The sequence below is a fragment of the Haliotis rubra genome, unplaced genomic scaffold (genome assembly GCF_003918875.1).
Source record: "Haliotis rubra isolate DU_JTF1 unplaced genomic scaffold, ASM391887v1 Scf790, whole genome shotgun sequence".
In the NCBI taxonomy this organism is placed as follows: domain Eukaryota; kingdom Metazoa; phylum Mollusca; class Gastropoda; order Lepetellida; family Haliotidae; genus Haliotis; species Haliotis rubra.
This window is the reverse complement of record NW_025767513.1, coordinates 86,903-105,010: the sequence shown is the minus strand read 5'-3', so window position 1 is coordinate 105,010 and position 18,108 is coordinate 86,903. Positions and strand designations below refer to the sequence as shown.

The 18,108-nt window shown below is 39.9% G+C and overlaps 2 protein-coding genes across 2 annotated transcripts in view; both read left to right on the top strand.

Moving 5' to 3' along the window:
• Positions 1-18,108, top strand: part of LOC124261189 — a 102,555-nt gene continuing 84,447 nt past the window's right edge. Inside the window, exons 1-5 of the mRNA XM_046695509.1 lie at positions 1-478; positions 1,154-1,271; positions 2,113-2,459; positions 9,689-9,862; positions 10,004-10,759. The gene's annotated coding sequence lies outside the window, so the exon portion shown is untranslated. The remainder of the gene's footprint in view (positions 479-1,153; positions 1,272-2,112; positions 2,460-9,688; positions 9,863-10,003; positions 10,760-18,108) is intronic.
• On the top strand, positions 8,648-10,524 carry LOC124261192. The gene is made up of 3 exons (XM_046695511.1): positions 8,648-8,657; positions 9,689-9,862; positions 10,004-10,524. The coding sequence occupies exons 1-3, from the start codon at positions 8,648-8,650 to the stop codon at positions 10,522-10,524; spliced, it is 705 nt and encodes a 234-aa protein (XP_046551467.1).

The window sequence follows — 18,108 nt, the reverse complement described above, 5'->3', positions numbered from 1 at the left end:
TGATAACCCAGAGACACACAACTCCAATATTGTATGCAACACCATTGCATCTGTATCATAACATACATGTATATACGAAATTAACAATTTCAAAAGTACAGACGATTGTCATTTTGATTTACATGTGATGAATGAACAATGATCTCGGAGAAGGTGATCGTTCAGTTGCCATGTAGTTAAATCAAGTTGTTGACGAAACACCTTTAAATAATATTTGTATTTACCAACTCTTTAAACCACATTAATAAATACAATGGTTTAAAAAAACGTATTTCGTCTCGAGTGAAAAACGAAAGTAACAGTTGGAAGGAGTGTCAGACATGGAAATATGAAAACGAAACTTGAAGTACATCAAACCACGTGACAATAAACTTCTTGGAAGTTGACGTCACCTGACCGATTAGTAAAGAACAGGTAATCAGTTGACACACCTTCTGAATCGTCGAGGTGACACTCAGCAGTTGTGGTAGCAATTCAGGTAGGTTCAAAAACTAACTTGTCATCTTAAAGCAGTCATTGTATAAAATGTCACGCCTGTCCATCAGCCTATAAACTATGAACAAGAGACGGAGAATTGTCTAAGACATGTTTCAATTCCAGTTCGTGCAATGTGTAAGCGAACAAAAAGTCCACTACAACTATGAGCGAAATACCATATATAGGCCTACAGCAGGAACTACACTGGTCTACATCGTATAATGGATTTCAATCGAAAGCTCGACATTGCTTTTTATATTTTGTTCGTTGTATAGTAAAAAAAAATTATGATTTTATTTTCAAACAAGTTTATAGAGTAGATTCGATGGTGAACTATTGCCGCCAGAGTATGAAAGGGCAAGTAAGGAATTTCGTTGAAATGAAACGCTTGTCATGTAGTGTGGTGTTCAATTATGAATAATGTATGAATTACCTCCCTTGTGTCGTCTGCTCGTGAGAACAGGAAGTGCGTCCATGAGATACTGTTTTCGTTGTGTACATGCTACTTTATGTGAATATTTTTCACATAATTGTGGTAATTTATCTTTCCACACCTCATGTTTGCAATATGTGCATAGCATACACACCATAATATGTGTGATGACATCATTAATATATTTGACAATTCTCAGTAGGTGGCGTCTTAATCGCTCGTACTTTCGTTTTGCGTTCCCAGTTTCCGGGAAATTCCCAGTTTTGATTAACTGAGACTACGACTAACTGGACGAATGAGACTGATGACGAAGAGATTGTCGAGACTGTGGCCAGTGTTGGGGAGCTGCTAGTTTTGGCAGGTTTGTTGTGTTTTCTTATCTTGACAAATCTGTATTGTTAACATTTAGACTTGTCGGAAGTAGTTGTTTATTTCTGGCACTATTTGTCAAATTTTAACTCTCGTGTTCCATGACAGTAGTCTTGTGTCTTGACTTAAGTCTACTTTGGGCCAAGACGTTGTTATTTGTTCTTAACAAGTAATTAATATATGTGTGCGTTCTGATCAGCTCAGAGTTTGCTGTTATCAGTCATGTTTTGTTTTCTGACAATGACATATGCACTCTAACGTGACAATCACAGAGGCGAGATATCAAGATCATAGAAACTACTTGGAGTACTGAAATATAAAGTGGCAAATGGTTGGGGTAGGTTATAAACAAAAATAATCTGATATGGGTTGTGAGTGATGTGTGGACCAAGTCAGCACCTTATTATATACAGAGCATTCCAAGACGAATCTAAGAGATGCTGGACATATATGACTAAATGCTGAACATTTTAGGTATTTGCATCAAATACTTTTTGATATTTTTTTTCATGTTAGATTTACCCCAGCTTTCTATCACTGTGAAATAGCCATGACATTTTGGGAACTTACATACGTCCACAAACAGAAGACAAAAATGACTTATTCTTTATGGTTCATTAATTTCAACAAGGTCTCACACTTAGTCACTGTGAATATATATTTGTCCTTTGTTTGAGTCGATGAAATTCTGCAATTCTGCAATATTATGTCTTTCAGTCATTTCCTTTGCATTACTGAACATGTTAAACCATTCAGAAAATAATTATTTGCCTGAAATAATATATATTTACGAAGGTTTGTTAACATTCTGCACTTGTGTGATTTTGTTACAGACCATACAGTTCCAACATGAAGTGCCGAGGCAAGACACGAGATGGTAGCCTTTGTAGTTACACTAGTGAGACAGTTTATAAGTTTTGCCCCGAATGTGGTAAACCTCCTGATGAACCTGACGAACCTGACATTACAGTCCTGTGTCCAGGGAAAGGTGGTCAGCCTTGTGGAAAGCCAATCAAATCCAGCTTTAAGTTTTGTCCTGAATGTGGATGGGAAATTGATAAAGCTATATTCACCAAGAAAGAAGTAAACAAATGTCCTTCATGTAGTGCAGATGTGAAGGAAGGGGAGAAATTCTGTTCAAATTGTGGAGAAGGGCTCGTTTTTATAGATGATGAAAAAGGTGAGTGTTAGTGCTAATGTCAGTGTATTCAATAAATATCTTAGCTTGCTGAATCCACCATGTTGAAGCAATTGTATAACACTTGAATCTCTAAATCCAAATACACTTATAAGATTTGATGCATCACTCTTTGATGACATGGTCTTTTTGCCCTGTAGGTTCTTATGTATTGTTTATCATGGTTAATTATTGACAATGTTGTTCAAAACTTTGAACATTAAATTTACATCTCAGAAGTTGTGGCACAAATGTGATGATGTTTACTATTTAACATGTATGAGGCTCGAGGATTCTTTGAGTGTAAATTAGGGGATAACTGTACTATGTTTGAGGAATTGGGGACGTATACCAGTGGTTATATAGCCGCAAATTTAGTTATATCGGTGACACGCAAGCGGAGCCGATATAACGTTAAATTTGAGGCTATATAACCACCGGTATACATCCCCAATTCGTCAAACACAGTACAGTTATCCCCATTCTAATTCAACTCGTTTTACGCTGTTTTTTCATGAAAGAAATTCATTATTTAAACCAGGTCAAAGTTCCTCTAGGTCAAAGGTTAATAATATCACTCCTTGAACTTACACCATCGCCAGAAAAAGTAGTTCCCTTTTCAAACTACACACGCTTATTATGTGCACACAGACTAAATCTGACAATGATGAATAGATCATAGTATTATAGATAAAATGGAAGGAATTATGATGAAACCGCCCTCTAGTTATAGAAACGAAGCGCCGGCTGATTCCTTAACTACGGGCCATTATCAGTTCTGTTGTCAAATGACATCACAGCAGGTGACGTCACGCTCCATAATGACGTCATAATCTTGTTTCATGATCTAACAGTATTGGGTCAACAGCCCGTTGCGAGTAAGTTGTTTGAATTTAAAATTAAATTTATGATACTATTTTGTCATTTTTAACACAAATTCCACCCATTTTAGCTGGATAGGGCAGTTAATTGATCTATGACTTCTGCAAATGACAATGTCCTGCAAAGCAGCTTTACCCCAAAATTGTAGGGATACATTTAAAGGTTTTGGTGAATCGGTTTTCAGATTGTGACCGTATATGCTCATTGTACGGTCGGAAATTTATAGCATTGACCAATCAGAACTCGTGTTACATACTAAGTTGAATTAGAATCAATTATATTGTTTGTCCATTGTCCTACATGAAATCTGTTTAATGTTTTGGCAGTTCCGTTTCTTTACTGAACCATGTTAAGTGTGATAGTAATTAATTAAAGTGTCAATGCAAGTACATCACATTCTGAGCTGAAAAGTTTTATGAAACATCTCAGCTATGGGATCTTTTGAAAAATACTCTCTGACTAAAAACATGGGTGCAGGGCACTACTCAACCATTTCTGCATGTATGATAACAAAATCTAATACGCAGTTACTATGTGGTTTTAGAAATAACATAATCATATGATCTGTTTTGTGACATGTTCTGTTTTGGACCAAGTTACAACCTTTCACTTTTATGTATCACTGTCATTGAGGTGTAACTGCACTTTCAAAACAGGAGACATCCATCCATTTGAAGTTGATACTTTGCATGTATAATCTTAAGTTTTGGGGTCTTTAGAAAGTGTTACAGGATTCTGATCCAACATCAAACATAACTGCAGTGGGAGTCATATTTAGAAATCCAAATAGGTTCTGATTGGCCATATTATTTCAAAATGTATTGAAATTTGGTTTAGATGTTTTGTAGTGGTGGTCAACCTATGTTTCATGCTGTACAATCTTAGTTTCAACCTAGTTTAATAATAATGATGCCACAAGAGTGAATAGACCGATCCAGTCCTGGCCAATAAACCCCGCCCACTTTCTCTCGTCATCTTTTTTGACGTTAGGTAGCACAACCACATACTTATCACAATGGCCACATCGCCCCTTTGAAACATGATTTGCGTTGTTGATGGATTTTGCTTGTGGTACTCTAATATCCTTGTTTCTGAATGATATCCACGTTCGAAGCTGCAATCTAGGGGGGCGGCAACTCCCGGGAATTTTTTAAAAAGTAGACGCCCTCAGATGCATTTTCCTGCTTTCTGAAGGTAAAACGACTCCATTTATGTAATGTTCAATTTGTATGAAATATTATTTTTTTCCTGCAACTTTTGACCAATTGTTTTCATGTCTTTCAGTGGCATTTAGAAGTTGTACATTGATGTCCAAGATATTTTTATGGATTAAACTTCTTTGTTAATTTCTCTGATGACGTTTCGAGACCATTCCAGGTCCCTTCATCATGTTTTTTAGAGAGAAAAAATTGTTCAAAATTGTAGCATCTGTACATAATGTTCTGAAACTTTATAAATATGTCTAGACATATATCTGTATATATGCAAAACAACTGTTTTGTTCAGTTTAAGTGTTAATATACAATAGTTGTATTATCAAATTCAGTTGACAGTCCAGAAATTGCTTGTGAAATTTAGATTTTATACATGATATCTTCATGTTCGTTCAATATTACTCACTCAGTTTACTCATTGCAACTTAACAAGATAGGTCAGTCAGAAAGATTGCTTTATTTATGATCAACCATGAAATTAACACATTTACATTTCCAAGGGAATATAAAAAAATGATTTTGACACCATTATACACTTTTAACTTTATTTGAATTTCCTCCAGTCACTCTTCCTGGAGTAGATAGTGCATAGACTTGGTATTAAAGGCGTGCTTCTGTATGTGTGCAGCTCATTATTGCACGTGTCCATAGCTTGAGCCTTCAAAGAGAGGAGAAAGACCTTTCACAAGCCACACTGCCAACTGGTATGGTCATTAACACTGTCTACATTACACTGGGCCAAGGGCTCTGCTGCTGTAGTTGGTCTCTCCAACTCAGATCTCAGGGCAAACATTCTCATCCAACTTTCAACCTCTGCCTCATACTTGCTCACAACAGCATAGGTGAGACAGCATAGGTGAGAAACATATCATAGTGTGACAAGATAGAGGCAGTGCACGCTTCATCTAATCGATCATGGTAGCTTCAGATGAGATTCTGTGCTGCTATGATTGACTGGTGAGAATTGTCAAACCTTGTGTCAAGTTCTGTGAGTACATTAAATGCATTCACACTTTGATCCTGTAGTAATCACTGACAGCCACTTGATGGGTAACAGCATTTGCATGAAATCCAGAAACTCGTGGCCTCACGATGTCAATATCAACAGTTCGTCCAATGCTGACAATTCTATCCCAGACTTTTGACCATATCTCTTCTGTGCACGAGTTTGCAATGCATTCATGGGAGACAGCAAAGTCACGTTATGCACTAACCTAAATCACATGACACAGCCTGCAAGGAAAGAGTAACAGTAGTGCAGATACTGAATACAAACTGGGCAACAACCAGGGCAGCGATGAACTGAGAATCAGTCATTAGGCGAATGTATGAATTGGCATCTAATTTTACATCTCCAGAGCTTGAATTTGCAATCTGATCCAGACGTTGCAGTACAGTCTGGTATTTTGCCATCAGTGCAGACAGTGTTGATACATTAGCTGCACCAAAAACAATGAAGATCCAAGATATGCCTGCACCTGTACTCCTGTTCCAGAAATAGGAAACCTGTGATGCAAAATTCAGAGGTACAGATAAGTCTGCGTATCTGAGTAAATTATGCAAATATAAATGTGAAAACTCAATTCCTATTAAGTCTATTGTGTACATGTACGCTTGAATTTTTGTAAATACTCAATAAATGTGATCTTACATGCATACACATATGTGAAATCTTAAGTCTGAGGTATACTGAGAGGTTCTATTTCAGGACATGAACTTGACAACTTGTAGTCTTTCTTATCGTTTTTCATACTACAGATCAAATATAAATAGCAAACACTAACGTTTAAACTTTATTATATTTTCAAAATTAATGAAAAATGGCAAAATACCCAATTGAATTTGAGTGAGATGGGTGCAATTTATTTGGTTACCAGAGCTACAGATAAAATGTTAGTAACTGTTACTCAAAGGAAAATTAGGATACCCAATTGAGATGAACACAAGCGAGAACATAACTCAATGACCCAGAAAGTTATCTGAAACTTTTTGAGCCAGTTAGCCAAACACACAGACACAAATCAATGTCTATTTTATTGACACCTATGCAGGGATTGGGAAAGAGAACTTTGACAATGGGCCATTTTCAGGATTATTAGCCATTTTCTGAATTTAGAATGGGCCACTGCCGTTGTATCAATAGTCAACTTCCAAATGTTAATGGGACATTTTTTTATTCTAATGTGTAAAATGGCCCATGGCCCCTGCTTTTCCCAATCCCTGCCTATGTGTCTGCCTGCCTGCCTGCTAGTGACAATATGCAATACACAACTTCAATCATTGACCACATGCAATTTGAACTTGAAACGTATCAGGCTATGCACCATAAACAAAATACATTGATTTATGGCTCGTGCACCTGAGTTCTGTCTCTGTCACATTATGTAATTACACAGACAGGCAGGTGTGATACTTGTACACATGACATGTTATTATGTCTGTTGGTTGCAAACAAACAGCATCCATTTTTCTCGGATGACTGGATCGGACAGAAACCGGTGCAAACTCAGATTGTCAGTTTCAAGTCCTGCTTTGTACTCGAAAAAAACAACAGTTTCCAGCCACGCAGTAGTTCACCATCTCAGTATTTGTTGATTGGATCGAACGCAAATGCAGAAAAAATGAGCAAGTATTTACAAAACCCAACATCTCTATATACACACGATGAGCCCTCGGCGTATCGGCAAATATACCAGCAAATAAAAGTCTTCATAAACACTTGAGTGCACACCCACCCGCTCTGACTGGGTTCGGTCTCCCGGGTGCTTTGTTTCGAGGGAAGTAAGTAAAAACAATTTTGTAGGAATTGTCCATGTTTATAACACTTGCAAAGTCTTATACTGCTTTTTGTTGTCATCTTAGGTAATGATTCTGCACATGTGCAAAAGTGTTGAAATCTGTGCAAATTCTCATCTTCGAGCAGACGTAAGTTTCGTGAATGATAGTGCCAACATTTAACTGATTGTGAGGCTTATCACACTCCTTGATCCGCCTCAGATCTTTTGTCTTGGCCGTAATAGTTTGTTAAATGCACACATCAAATCGCAACAATACGTAATAGATATCGTTGGTTTGTTTTCAGCTATAGAAATTACTCTAACCCCATTTGGAGAGGCTGTTGGTGGGATGGTTTAGGCTAGTTTGCTATCCTTCACCTTTTAATGTATGAGCAGGGCCGGATACAGCTTTTTGAGAAAGGGTGGGTGCACACTATTGACAAAGGAGGGGTGCACACTTCATTTTCACAAGAGTTTCAATGGTCATTTAATAAACTTTCAGGACAGGGACAGTGTGTTTGGGGGTGCACCCCTCTGGATCCGCGTAAAAGGATCCTGTGTATGAGGAATAGCAAATTAAGTTCAAGCAGGCATGCACTGTCCAATATGAGCTAATCAAAGCCTAAGATGATTGCCTTGGTTGTTGAGGCAAATGACTCCATGACCTCCCATTATCCCATACTCTAAATCTAATCTAAATTAGAGAAGTTTCAAATGTTTTACTTTTATCACAAGTCATGAAGTTTCCCTTGTTCGGTCACTTCTCTAAAGGTCTATATTGCAAAAATGTGGACTAGAAGTGGCCATCTATTCAACCGCAGCCAGCACCTTCTGGATGCATTCAGTCATCCTCTAGACCTACTCCTCATGAGACCAGAGCAGTGGCATCGACCATGACACTACTAAAACTGCTCTTTTCATAGAAGGATGTTTATGGCAATTAGACATGATCTTCACATAATACTACATATGACTTATCAGTGGCTTATATCCAAAGACTGTACAAGTTTACCCAGCCATCAACTGCCTGTCAACGCAGTTAACATATACCTACCCAAGGCTGCCAGGAGAATTGATCAAAATTGTTAATCTGCAATTGACTTGTCTATATTCTCCACCATGGGCTAAAAAGTGATCATTCTCCCTCAGTGTTCTGCTGATGTGTTGAAGTACAATCATTACAGAGACACTATCTCAAGGCTATGTCATTATGACAAGCCACGAGACTCTGAGTCTATACTCAAGACTCTCATAGGAAACACGTAAGTTAAAAAAACCTTGTATGAAGATTTCTTAAAGTTCCTCTCACATGTTTACGATGGCCACAGGTAAAGAAGAAAAAAGAAGTGCTCATTGACGGAAAAGGTTCAGAGCATTAAGAAGAGATAATCATCACACTGTTCTCCATTTCACCTTTGGGGCGTTGGGGTAGCCTAGTAGTTAAAGTGTTCGCTAGTCACGCCGAAGACCTGGGTTCGATTCCCCACATGGGCACAATGTGAGAAGCCCATTTCTGGTGTCCCCGCCGTGATGTTGCTTGAATATTGCTAAAAGCGGCATAAAGCCACACTCACACTCACTCACTCACTCACTCATTCCATTTCACCTTTATGTGTGTCATGGAGGTTCATTGTGAAGAACTCACCATCTGGGACTGGGATTCTGAGGCCTTTTTAACATCAGGGTGGAGCAGGTTCCCTGTCTCATAGCTTCATCATTGTCCTCTGACAATAGTAGGCAAAAATCATGTTAGTTTGGATTGCCCAGTCCCTGAGAGTTTGTGTAAAGTTTTGCTGACATCTGGGCCTAGATTTTCGAAGCTCACTTAGCGCTAAGATAATGTTAATGTATGGCACTAACGACTAGCTATCTCAGCACTAAGAGAGCTTCGAAAATCTGGGCCCGGATCTTTTGATGAGAACACAAGGTCAGCTTGCTTGTGAACATGTCATCTTACAGTTGTTGTCTACCTACAGACTGTGGTAATTTGGAACCCACCTTCCCACTGTGGGATAAAAGCAGAACATGAGATAGTATAAGTTTTAAAATTTGAGAATTTTAACTGAAAATTATATGTTTATAATACTTTTTCTCAAACTCTGCAAATATCCTTGTCACCGAAACAAGGTATATCTTTATAAGTCAGACAAGTCATAACTTTTCAGTGCTTGAATATATTATTTTGTACAACTTTAAATTCACTGAAATTGTCTTCAGACTGGTCATGTTATCATGTTAAAATGTAATTAAGAGCAAAGCAACAGGACCTGGATACTTTTTAAAATTATTTTACAGGAGGTATGTTCCTATTGCCTTCCTTGGTCTGATTAAGTAATGTATGTCATTCTTCTTTTTTAAGACAAAAGCCAAGAAAAGGAGCAAGTCGCAGATAAAAATGCAAATGTCCCAGAGACAGCAGAACCCATGACAGTAAGCAGCTCTGCTGGAATACAGGAGACATCTGTAGCAGCTGAAGTGGAGAACCAGCAGCAACAATTTCCTACTCCCTCACCTAATGTGGCTGTCATTCCAGGTTAGTGTGAATTCAAAAAGTTTCTAAATCCGATTGTTAATAACCCCACATTGCTTAAATTTTGTGTAAATTATATTAAAGGTGTTATTTTTGTATTGTCTGCATTGGTCTGATTTATTAATTCATGTTATGTATTTTAAGACAAACACCAAGAAAAGGAGCAAATCTCTGATGATGCAAATGCGACAGAGACTGCAGACCCCATGAAAGTAAGCAGTTCATCTGTATCAGTTGAGAACCAGCAACAACCAACTCCTACTACATCACCTAATGTGGGATATGTGACTGTTGTGTCAGCACAGACCTCTCCAAATATGAAGAGGAGAAATTCAAATGAAATAGGAAAAGAATCCAAAAGGGCAAGGGCCACATCAGAAGCTGGAGATGCTTTCTCTACAGACTCCACTGTTGCCAACACCACTGCAGTTCATGCTCCTAATGCAACTACTGCTAGTGTTACTGTCAGTGCTCCAAAACCATCAACTGCCACTGTCTATGTGAAATTAGAAGGTTCACATGCTGCTGGTTCTGAAGATTCTTACAGGAATGAAGGTGCTGGTGATGTCCAAAGAAACCCAAACCCCAATGATTCACAGGGAAGCTATAAGAGAGACAGCAATGTGAACACAGTGAATGAACAGAAGAATTTGATTAAGGAATGAGAGAGAAATATTTGGTGCCTCTGATTCCAATAACTCTAATATTAAAACAGCTGAAGCCCAAAATCAGACAGGCACTCTGCCTGGCACAAAGAACACTGCTATTGATGATAAGAAGAAAGAAGGTTCTCCAAATGTCAAAGATCAAGAAAGTAAAGACAAACAGGTTGATCAAAAGCCAACATTTAGCAGCGTTGTAGCAAAGTCATCCGGTGACAAAGACAAACAAGGTGCACAGGTATGTTGACTTAATATCCAACTATTCTAGTTGGTCATAATTGTCACATGCCTGCCATAATTTAAGTTTTTCCGACCAGGGTTTATGTATGAGGAATTTGTGACAATAAATACTCAATCCTCAATACCATTTATCTCAATTCGATAAACAGTAGACAAACAATTCATTGTACTAAACATGGAAAGAAAACAACAAAGACTAAATGTTCAGACAGGAAAATGCACCTCTTCCTAACAATATATCAACCTGGCCCATCCATGAAAGGGGTTTTATTGAAAAGGGGTAACAGTATTATTGTAAGTATACCAAATAAGACAGAATTTGTTCAGTTGCCATAAATTCCTTATCATCCTCCATCTAAACAACTTGTTTGTAGGGATATGGAAATGGTCTGTTATGCTTCAGTTCTGGCATTTAACCCCCCATGAATTTTATCAATATTTCTTTGAGTACTGGTATACACACCAATCATGCTCTAAACTGTTACCATTTGCTATTAAGGAATTGTTTAATTTGTTAAACTGAGTGTAGGACTAAACAATTATACCAGAACACTGCAGAAAGAATTCAATAAATTGCTTAATTTGAAACTCATCCTATCTCACAGCATGCACCTCTCTTCTTCTACGACCATGTGTGGAAACGTGCTGTAGGCTAAGTTGAATCAAAGCTTTCTGGCCTCTACCCCCCTGACCTCTGCCCCCACACCAATAGCAGGACCTGTCAATCATCTCATAAGCGTTCCGGTTACGCAGATGATCACGTGATGCTCTGTGCCTGTCATTCTCTTTCTTGTTGCTACACCAAGTGGACGTGTGTTGTTCTCTCAGTTAGACATTTGATTGTCAATATGGGAAATAAATCGAATCGAAATTTTTCTAAGAAACGGAAACTTTGTGGTCAGTGCTGAACCACATGCTTTATGTGTGGATTGTATAGGCTGTTGTAGTTGGTCACATCGGTGTTCTGTTTGTTTACACTCGAATGGTGATGATTTTTCTGAATATCGACGGGTTGCATCTAGACTTGGATCGGACAGAGATCGGAGTACAACTGCTGAAGGTCCTTCAACTTTTATGTGTGCTAAAGTTCGTCGATCTAATCACTGTCCCCAGACAAAGATTCTTTAGAGGTGGCCTCAGACAACCTCTGTAGCACAGTCTTGGCCTTCTACCTTGGTGATGATTTCACAGACTCCTAGTTTGCCTCAGGTGGTTGTTTTCCAGTGCGCCGCTTTGGCTGAGTGCTCGACCCCCCTCTGCTATGGTGGGTGCACATGGTGAAAGCATTCACTCCCATACGGCGAGTTCAGTCAGTTCGCTGCTTTCAATCACAGGGATCAATTTGGCACTTCAACCTATGTGGCGCTTGCTTCCAATGCGACGCTTTGTTCCAGTTCGGTGCTCTCATATCTTCCTGTGGTGACATCAGGCATGACGGCAGTATCCAGTGCGGCGCTTTCAACACCTTTCCCGTACTTTGCACCACCTGTCTCTGAACCATCGCCTAGTTCCAGTGCGCCGCTTATACTACCAGAGCATCACTCGCTGTCCATTCATCACTTTGTACCAATGCATCACTCTCACAAAGGGAAGAAGAGACCAGTGCATCATTTCACTTCAATTCACTGCTATCGTTCGGTCCAACTCATTAGCCCTGTGAGGCGCATTTGATTGGATCGACACTTCAGCCCAGTGTGCCTTTTCGATTGGATCACCGCTTCAGACCAGTGGTCTGTTTTCGATTGGAACAACGATTCAACGTAGGGAACCGTTTTTTGATTGGAACAGCTTTCAGTCCAGTACACCATTACTGTAGGGTACAGTGTTCCGACAGTGTTCACTGAACTGTCAGCATTCGCCGAATCATCTGGGTACCTCAATGCGCATACTGTCATCATGACTTATCATGACTAGTTCGCACACTACGGTACCTACAGGGACATTTTCTACTGCAGTTCTACTTCAACACTTCTTCCAACTTCAGCGTTGATACCTCATTTCTACAGTTTTTACCGGTGCTCATCTTGGCTTCGGGGTTACGCTTCCTGCTTCTACAGACAGACAGACAGACACTTTTTTCAGTAATAAACGGCCTTATGGACTATTTTACAGTTAATAATATTTGTATTTATAATGTCGCGTGAGCACAAATTGAAATAGTTATCTAGCAGTAAATATATGTTTTAACAATGTTGCAACTGCATGTATAACAAGAGGATTTTGAGAGTTTAATACATTTACCATTAACATATTGTTTTTATGGACATGTGTAATACGTGGAAGATATTTTCTCTCAGATCTTTATACTTATCACAAACTAATAATACATGGAATTCCTCTTCAATAAAACCCAATTTACAGTTTGCACATTTAATTAGGTCAATATCGTCTTGTTTATACCTTCTGGATAAATTGACATTAAAATTGTGTAGGGGAAGTCTAAATTTACACATGGCTCTTATAAAATCTTTATTTTCTAATGATGTTAAATATTTCTCTGGTTCTATAGCTGACTTCATCGAATTATAATGACATGAAAAGGATGAAGATGAAATACTATTGTGCCAGGTTTGATAATACATATCTTGTAATATTTGTTTTAATGAAAAAAGAAATAACTCTTCATCACCAAAGTCTTGTGCAATCCAAACAAAAGAATACCCACACAGCAAACAGCAAAGATCTAACATTTGAAACCCGGGCCAGAAACAACTGGTCTTACCATTATCATCAAGAGTTTTTAATAAATTATAGCATTGATAAGGATATCGTTGTCGTTCAATCTTTAGTAATTTACACCAATATTCAACCACTCTAACTTGGCTGATAATGAAATGAGGATAACGCCTGTATCGCCTAAAATGGCCCTATTTGAAGCAAACTTCCCAACCCGTAAAAAGCGTTTAGAATAAGATGATTGGACTTTCTCTATTGCCTCATTATATTTTGAGCCCAATATCTCCGCCCCATATAACAAAATCGGCGCAATTTGACCATTAAATTAGAACATGCTGTGGAAAATGGAACATTTACAAGTTTTTGTAAAATAAATGACAGCTTTAGAGGCTTGACATGCTAATTGTTTACAAGATACTGACCATGATAATCTAGAAGATATAACTAATCCTATATACTTATAATATGTCTTAACTTCTAAAGGAACATTGTCATATGCCCAGTGTTCATGCTTAGCAAATTTACCTCCATTTCTAAATACTATGACAATTTTTGAACTTATTCTATCTCACGGTATGCACCTCTCCTCTTCTTCTACGACCATGTGTGGAAACGTGCTGTAGGCTAAGTTGAATAAAATCTTACTGACCTCTGACCCGCCCTGACCTCTGCCCCCACTCCGACATCAGCACCTGTCAATCATCTCCGCAAGCGTGGAGCTCGCTCAGATGATCATGTGACTACCTGCGCCTCTGTCATTTCTATTTCTTCTCGCTACACCGAGTGGACGTGTGTTATTTGATTGTCAAGATGGGAAATAAATGGAATCAAAGTTAGAAACGCAGACACTGTGATCAGTGCAACAGCAACATTTCAGCTGCTGATCCACACGCTTTGTGTGTGGATTGTATAGGCTGTTGTAGTTGGTCACATCGGTGTTCTGTTTGTTCACGCTTCAATGATGATGTTTTTTCTGAATATTGACGGGTTGCATCTAGTATTAGATTTTTTAGAGGTGGCCTCAAGACTCCTACTTGAGCAAGTATCTCCCTCGTCTCTTTCGTCATCAAACGTGTAGTCCCGTCTCCAGACAAGTTTTATCCGCTCCGAGAGTGGTACCTAGTGCTAACAACCTCTGTAGCACAGTCTCAGCCTTTTACCTTGGCAGGTGGTTGTTTCCAGTGCGCCGCTTTGGTTGAGTGCTCCACCACCCTCTGCTATGGTGGGTTCGATTGGTGAAAGCGTTCACTCTCATGTAGCGAGTGCAGTCAGTTCGGCGTTTTCAACCACAGGGATCAGTTCGGCACTTCAACCTATGTGGCGCTTGCTTCCAATGCGGCGTTTTGTTCCAGTTCGGTGGTGACATCAGCCATGACGGTAGCATCCAGTGCGGCGCTTTCAACACCTTTCCCGTACCTTGTAGGCGCATTCGATTGGATCAACACTTCAGCCCAGAGTGCCTTTTCGATTAGATCAACGCTTCAGACCAGTGTTCCGTTTTTGATTAGAACAACGATTCAACTTAGTGAACTGTTGTTTGGTTGGAACACCAGTCCAGTACACCTTTACTGTATGGTACGACGTTTAAGACGAATGCACCAGTCCTGATTGACTCAGAATTGACTTTAGAACCTGATCACTTGACACAACTGGATCACAGTACCGAACCAGATCACCTAATCGATCCTGATTGCTGCACCATACCAGATCGCCGCTCCAACAGTATTCGCCGGTCCGACAGTGTTCGCTGGACATAGCTTTTGCCGAATCATCTGGTTCCCTCTATGCGCATACTGTCATCATGGTTTGTTTACTATAGTACTGTCGGAAATAGAAAAAAACTGTATTTTCTCATTTATCTCTACAATTGATGTAGTTGATATGTGAAAGTGTGAAATATCTGTTAAATTAAGTTCGGCCTAACTACAGTCTCAGTGGTAGAGAGATAGGAAACGGAGAAAAAGGACTTTACTGAGGGGAAATTAGTGCAGAAATGAGCAATGCGGTTTTTTTCTAAGTCCAAAAAAGACTTATTTGGAACAGACCATGGCATTATGCAAATTAGTGTGCGATGATATTGTATTACAAAGGACACTTTTTAAATGCCCAATTTGAAATTAGACGTAGATTCATTAGAAACGATAGCTGACGTAAAAAATAATAACTTTTATGCCGAAACTATTAAGGATGTAGCTACCATGCAGTCTAACTGTCACTTTAAAAAGAAACAGATAGGAGGGGTCGCCTCAAAAGCAAAACCTGGGGTTGCGCTTGGGGATAGAGATATCAGCTAAGATAAGATGATCCTTTAGGCAATTATACTGGGGAGGTACACGGCACGTCATAACAATTTACAAATAATATCCAGTCCTGTCAATCTTCTGGTGGTCATGCCACCTATATACTACGATGCGTTTCCATGGTTTTCGGGTATCATACTCTCTTACATATCTCAACATCAACTTTCTGAAAGAAAGACACGTAAGATGTTAATCAGTAGATGAGACATAGTCAACACACATGAAAAAGCACAAAATATCTCTGAGATGACCCCTTGTGCCTGTAGGCAGTATGTGCATTTCGTGCCAGGTGAGTAGACAGTCCGTCGTCATACCTGGTTGAGCGACCTAATTGCCATCTAAGGTCTGATCTAATGTTTTCAACAACTATTCGTATTTTTTCAGGGTTACGCTTCCTGCTTCTACGGTGTTTGTGAACAGACAGAGCGTTCACACGCCGCTCTCTTATGTATCAACGCTTCCATCCAGTGGGACACTTTCTTATGTATCAGTCAGTGCTTCCATCCAGAGTGCCGCTTCACTCCAGTGCGCCGCTCTCTTATGTATCAAGAGGCGGTGGGGTAGGCTAGTGGTCAAAGCGTTGTCTCTTCAAGCCGAAGACCCGGGTTCGAATCCCCACATGGGTACAATGTGTGAAGCCCATTTCTGGTGTCCCCTGCCCTGATGTTGCTGGAATATTGCTAAAAGCGGCATAAAACCAAATTCAGTCAGTCCATCCGATCTTCACCTTTCATGAATGATTCGATTCACCGAATCTATCTACCCTTCGACGTAGATATCAGCTCTACAACCACCCGGGGTTTGACATATTTGTCCAGAGACTTGACGATGATGTGAAAGGAAGGGTGCTGAGGCTTGAGAAACAGACCACGATTACACCCAGTGATACACCACACAGCTGCTACGAGTAGTCTGCATATTAAGTAACAAGACTGCATATCAAGCTGGTCTATTTATGCACAGTTTATCGTGTGGCAGCCGATGTTTGGTCAAGTTGCTAGCGTCACTTTACCCAGATTTTATGGTCTCGTCTGGTTGATTGACATCCGTGTTGTCCGGGTTTTTGTCGTTATTGCATTGTCGGTAGCATTTGCAATGGCGGACTACTGATTGTTTACCGGAGACTTTTGATGATACATCGATTAGGAAGTACCTGACAGACTTGCCTTGGTCCCACAGAAGCGGATACCTATCCCAGCCTTTAATTGCCAGTGATGAAGGGTGCCATTCCTGGTAGGAGTGATTATGTCGAGTTTGTCAGTCAGCCGGGAGATACAGTTTACCGAGGGTGCCAGACGGAATCGCCAAGACGCTTTCACTTTGGCTGGGTTTACTCAGTTTTTTTAAGCTGAAGGCCTCAGTTCAGATGTTACTGCAGCTATGTCCGGACTGTCCGTAGGCATCGATGTTACTACCTTTGCCTCTTTATCGACAGTGTCTGGAGTCATTGGTCTTTTTACCTATGCCATTCCATCAACTTTACGATTGTTCAGGTAGATTGACGATCCCTTGCCTTGCTTAGCTTTTCACTCCATCTGGCGGACCAACACTTCATTTGGCGAACCATATGTTCCTGTGATCACTGATTATAAGGCCTGCATCACTGTGTGTACAATGTGAACGTTCCTGTAAATTGACTGACAAACTCCATGCCACGAACCTACTACATTCAGCACTTCTTCAGTCTATCATGCTGGTTTGACTACTCGAATGTATCCTATCTCAGGAGATATTCCTTAATCAGTGGCAGTAGTTGCTAGACCTTCTGATATCAGCTCAAGCCCAAACGTACAGAGGCCATCTCCTACTTCGGCCGATACAGCAATTTCTACGCACGTATCTCGAGGCCGTCAACTGAACCCTTCCTTCCAGAACCACTGCGTCCAGTCCTTCAGTGGTGGCTCGACGATCTGAATGTCTGTGCTGGAGTTTCTATGGTACCCCTAGCACTTTCGCAACTCAAGATTCTTCGTCAGGTACAATACCCTTTTCTGTTGATGTCAGCTCAAGTTGTGACTCTGAGGGGATAGCTGATATGCAGATCTTCTGGTTCATCTTCACATCGATCAGCTGCTTTGGTCTCCGCTCACACTAAATCTTCACGCCTGGTGCATTTACTTGAATCGCTAACTGCAAAGGGATATTCCAAGCGAGTCGCTACTGCAATTACCACGGCGCACCGAACTTCTGCCAGGCAACTCTGTGATGACTATGGAAGAATTTTAAAGCGTACTGCAAGACGATGGGTATTATATCTCCCACTACAGCATCGCCTCAGATGGTCGCGGAGTACCTCCAGCATTCTAGAACTTCTAAGGAATTGAAGGGTTCTACCTTGTCTACATACCTGGCCATGTGTAACACAGTTATT

Bases quoted from the DNA above. Each gene is read 5' to 3' on its own strand.
- LOC124261192 (XM_046695511.1), top strand. The intron at 9,863-10,003 runs GTTAGTGTGAAT...ATGTATTTTAAG, and splicing joins TAATGTGGCTGTCATTCCAG to ACAAACACCAAGAAAAGGAG.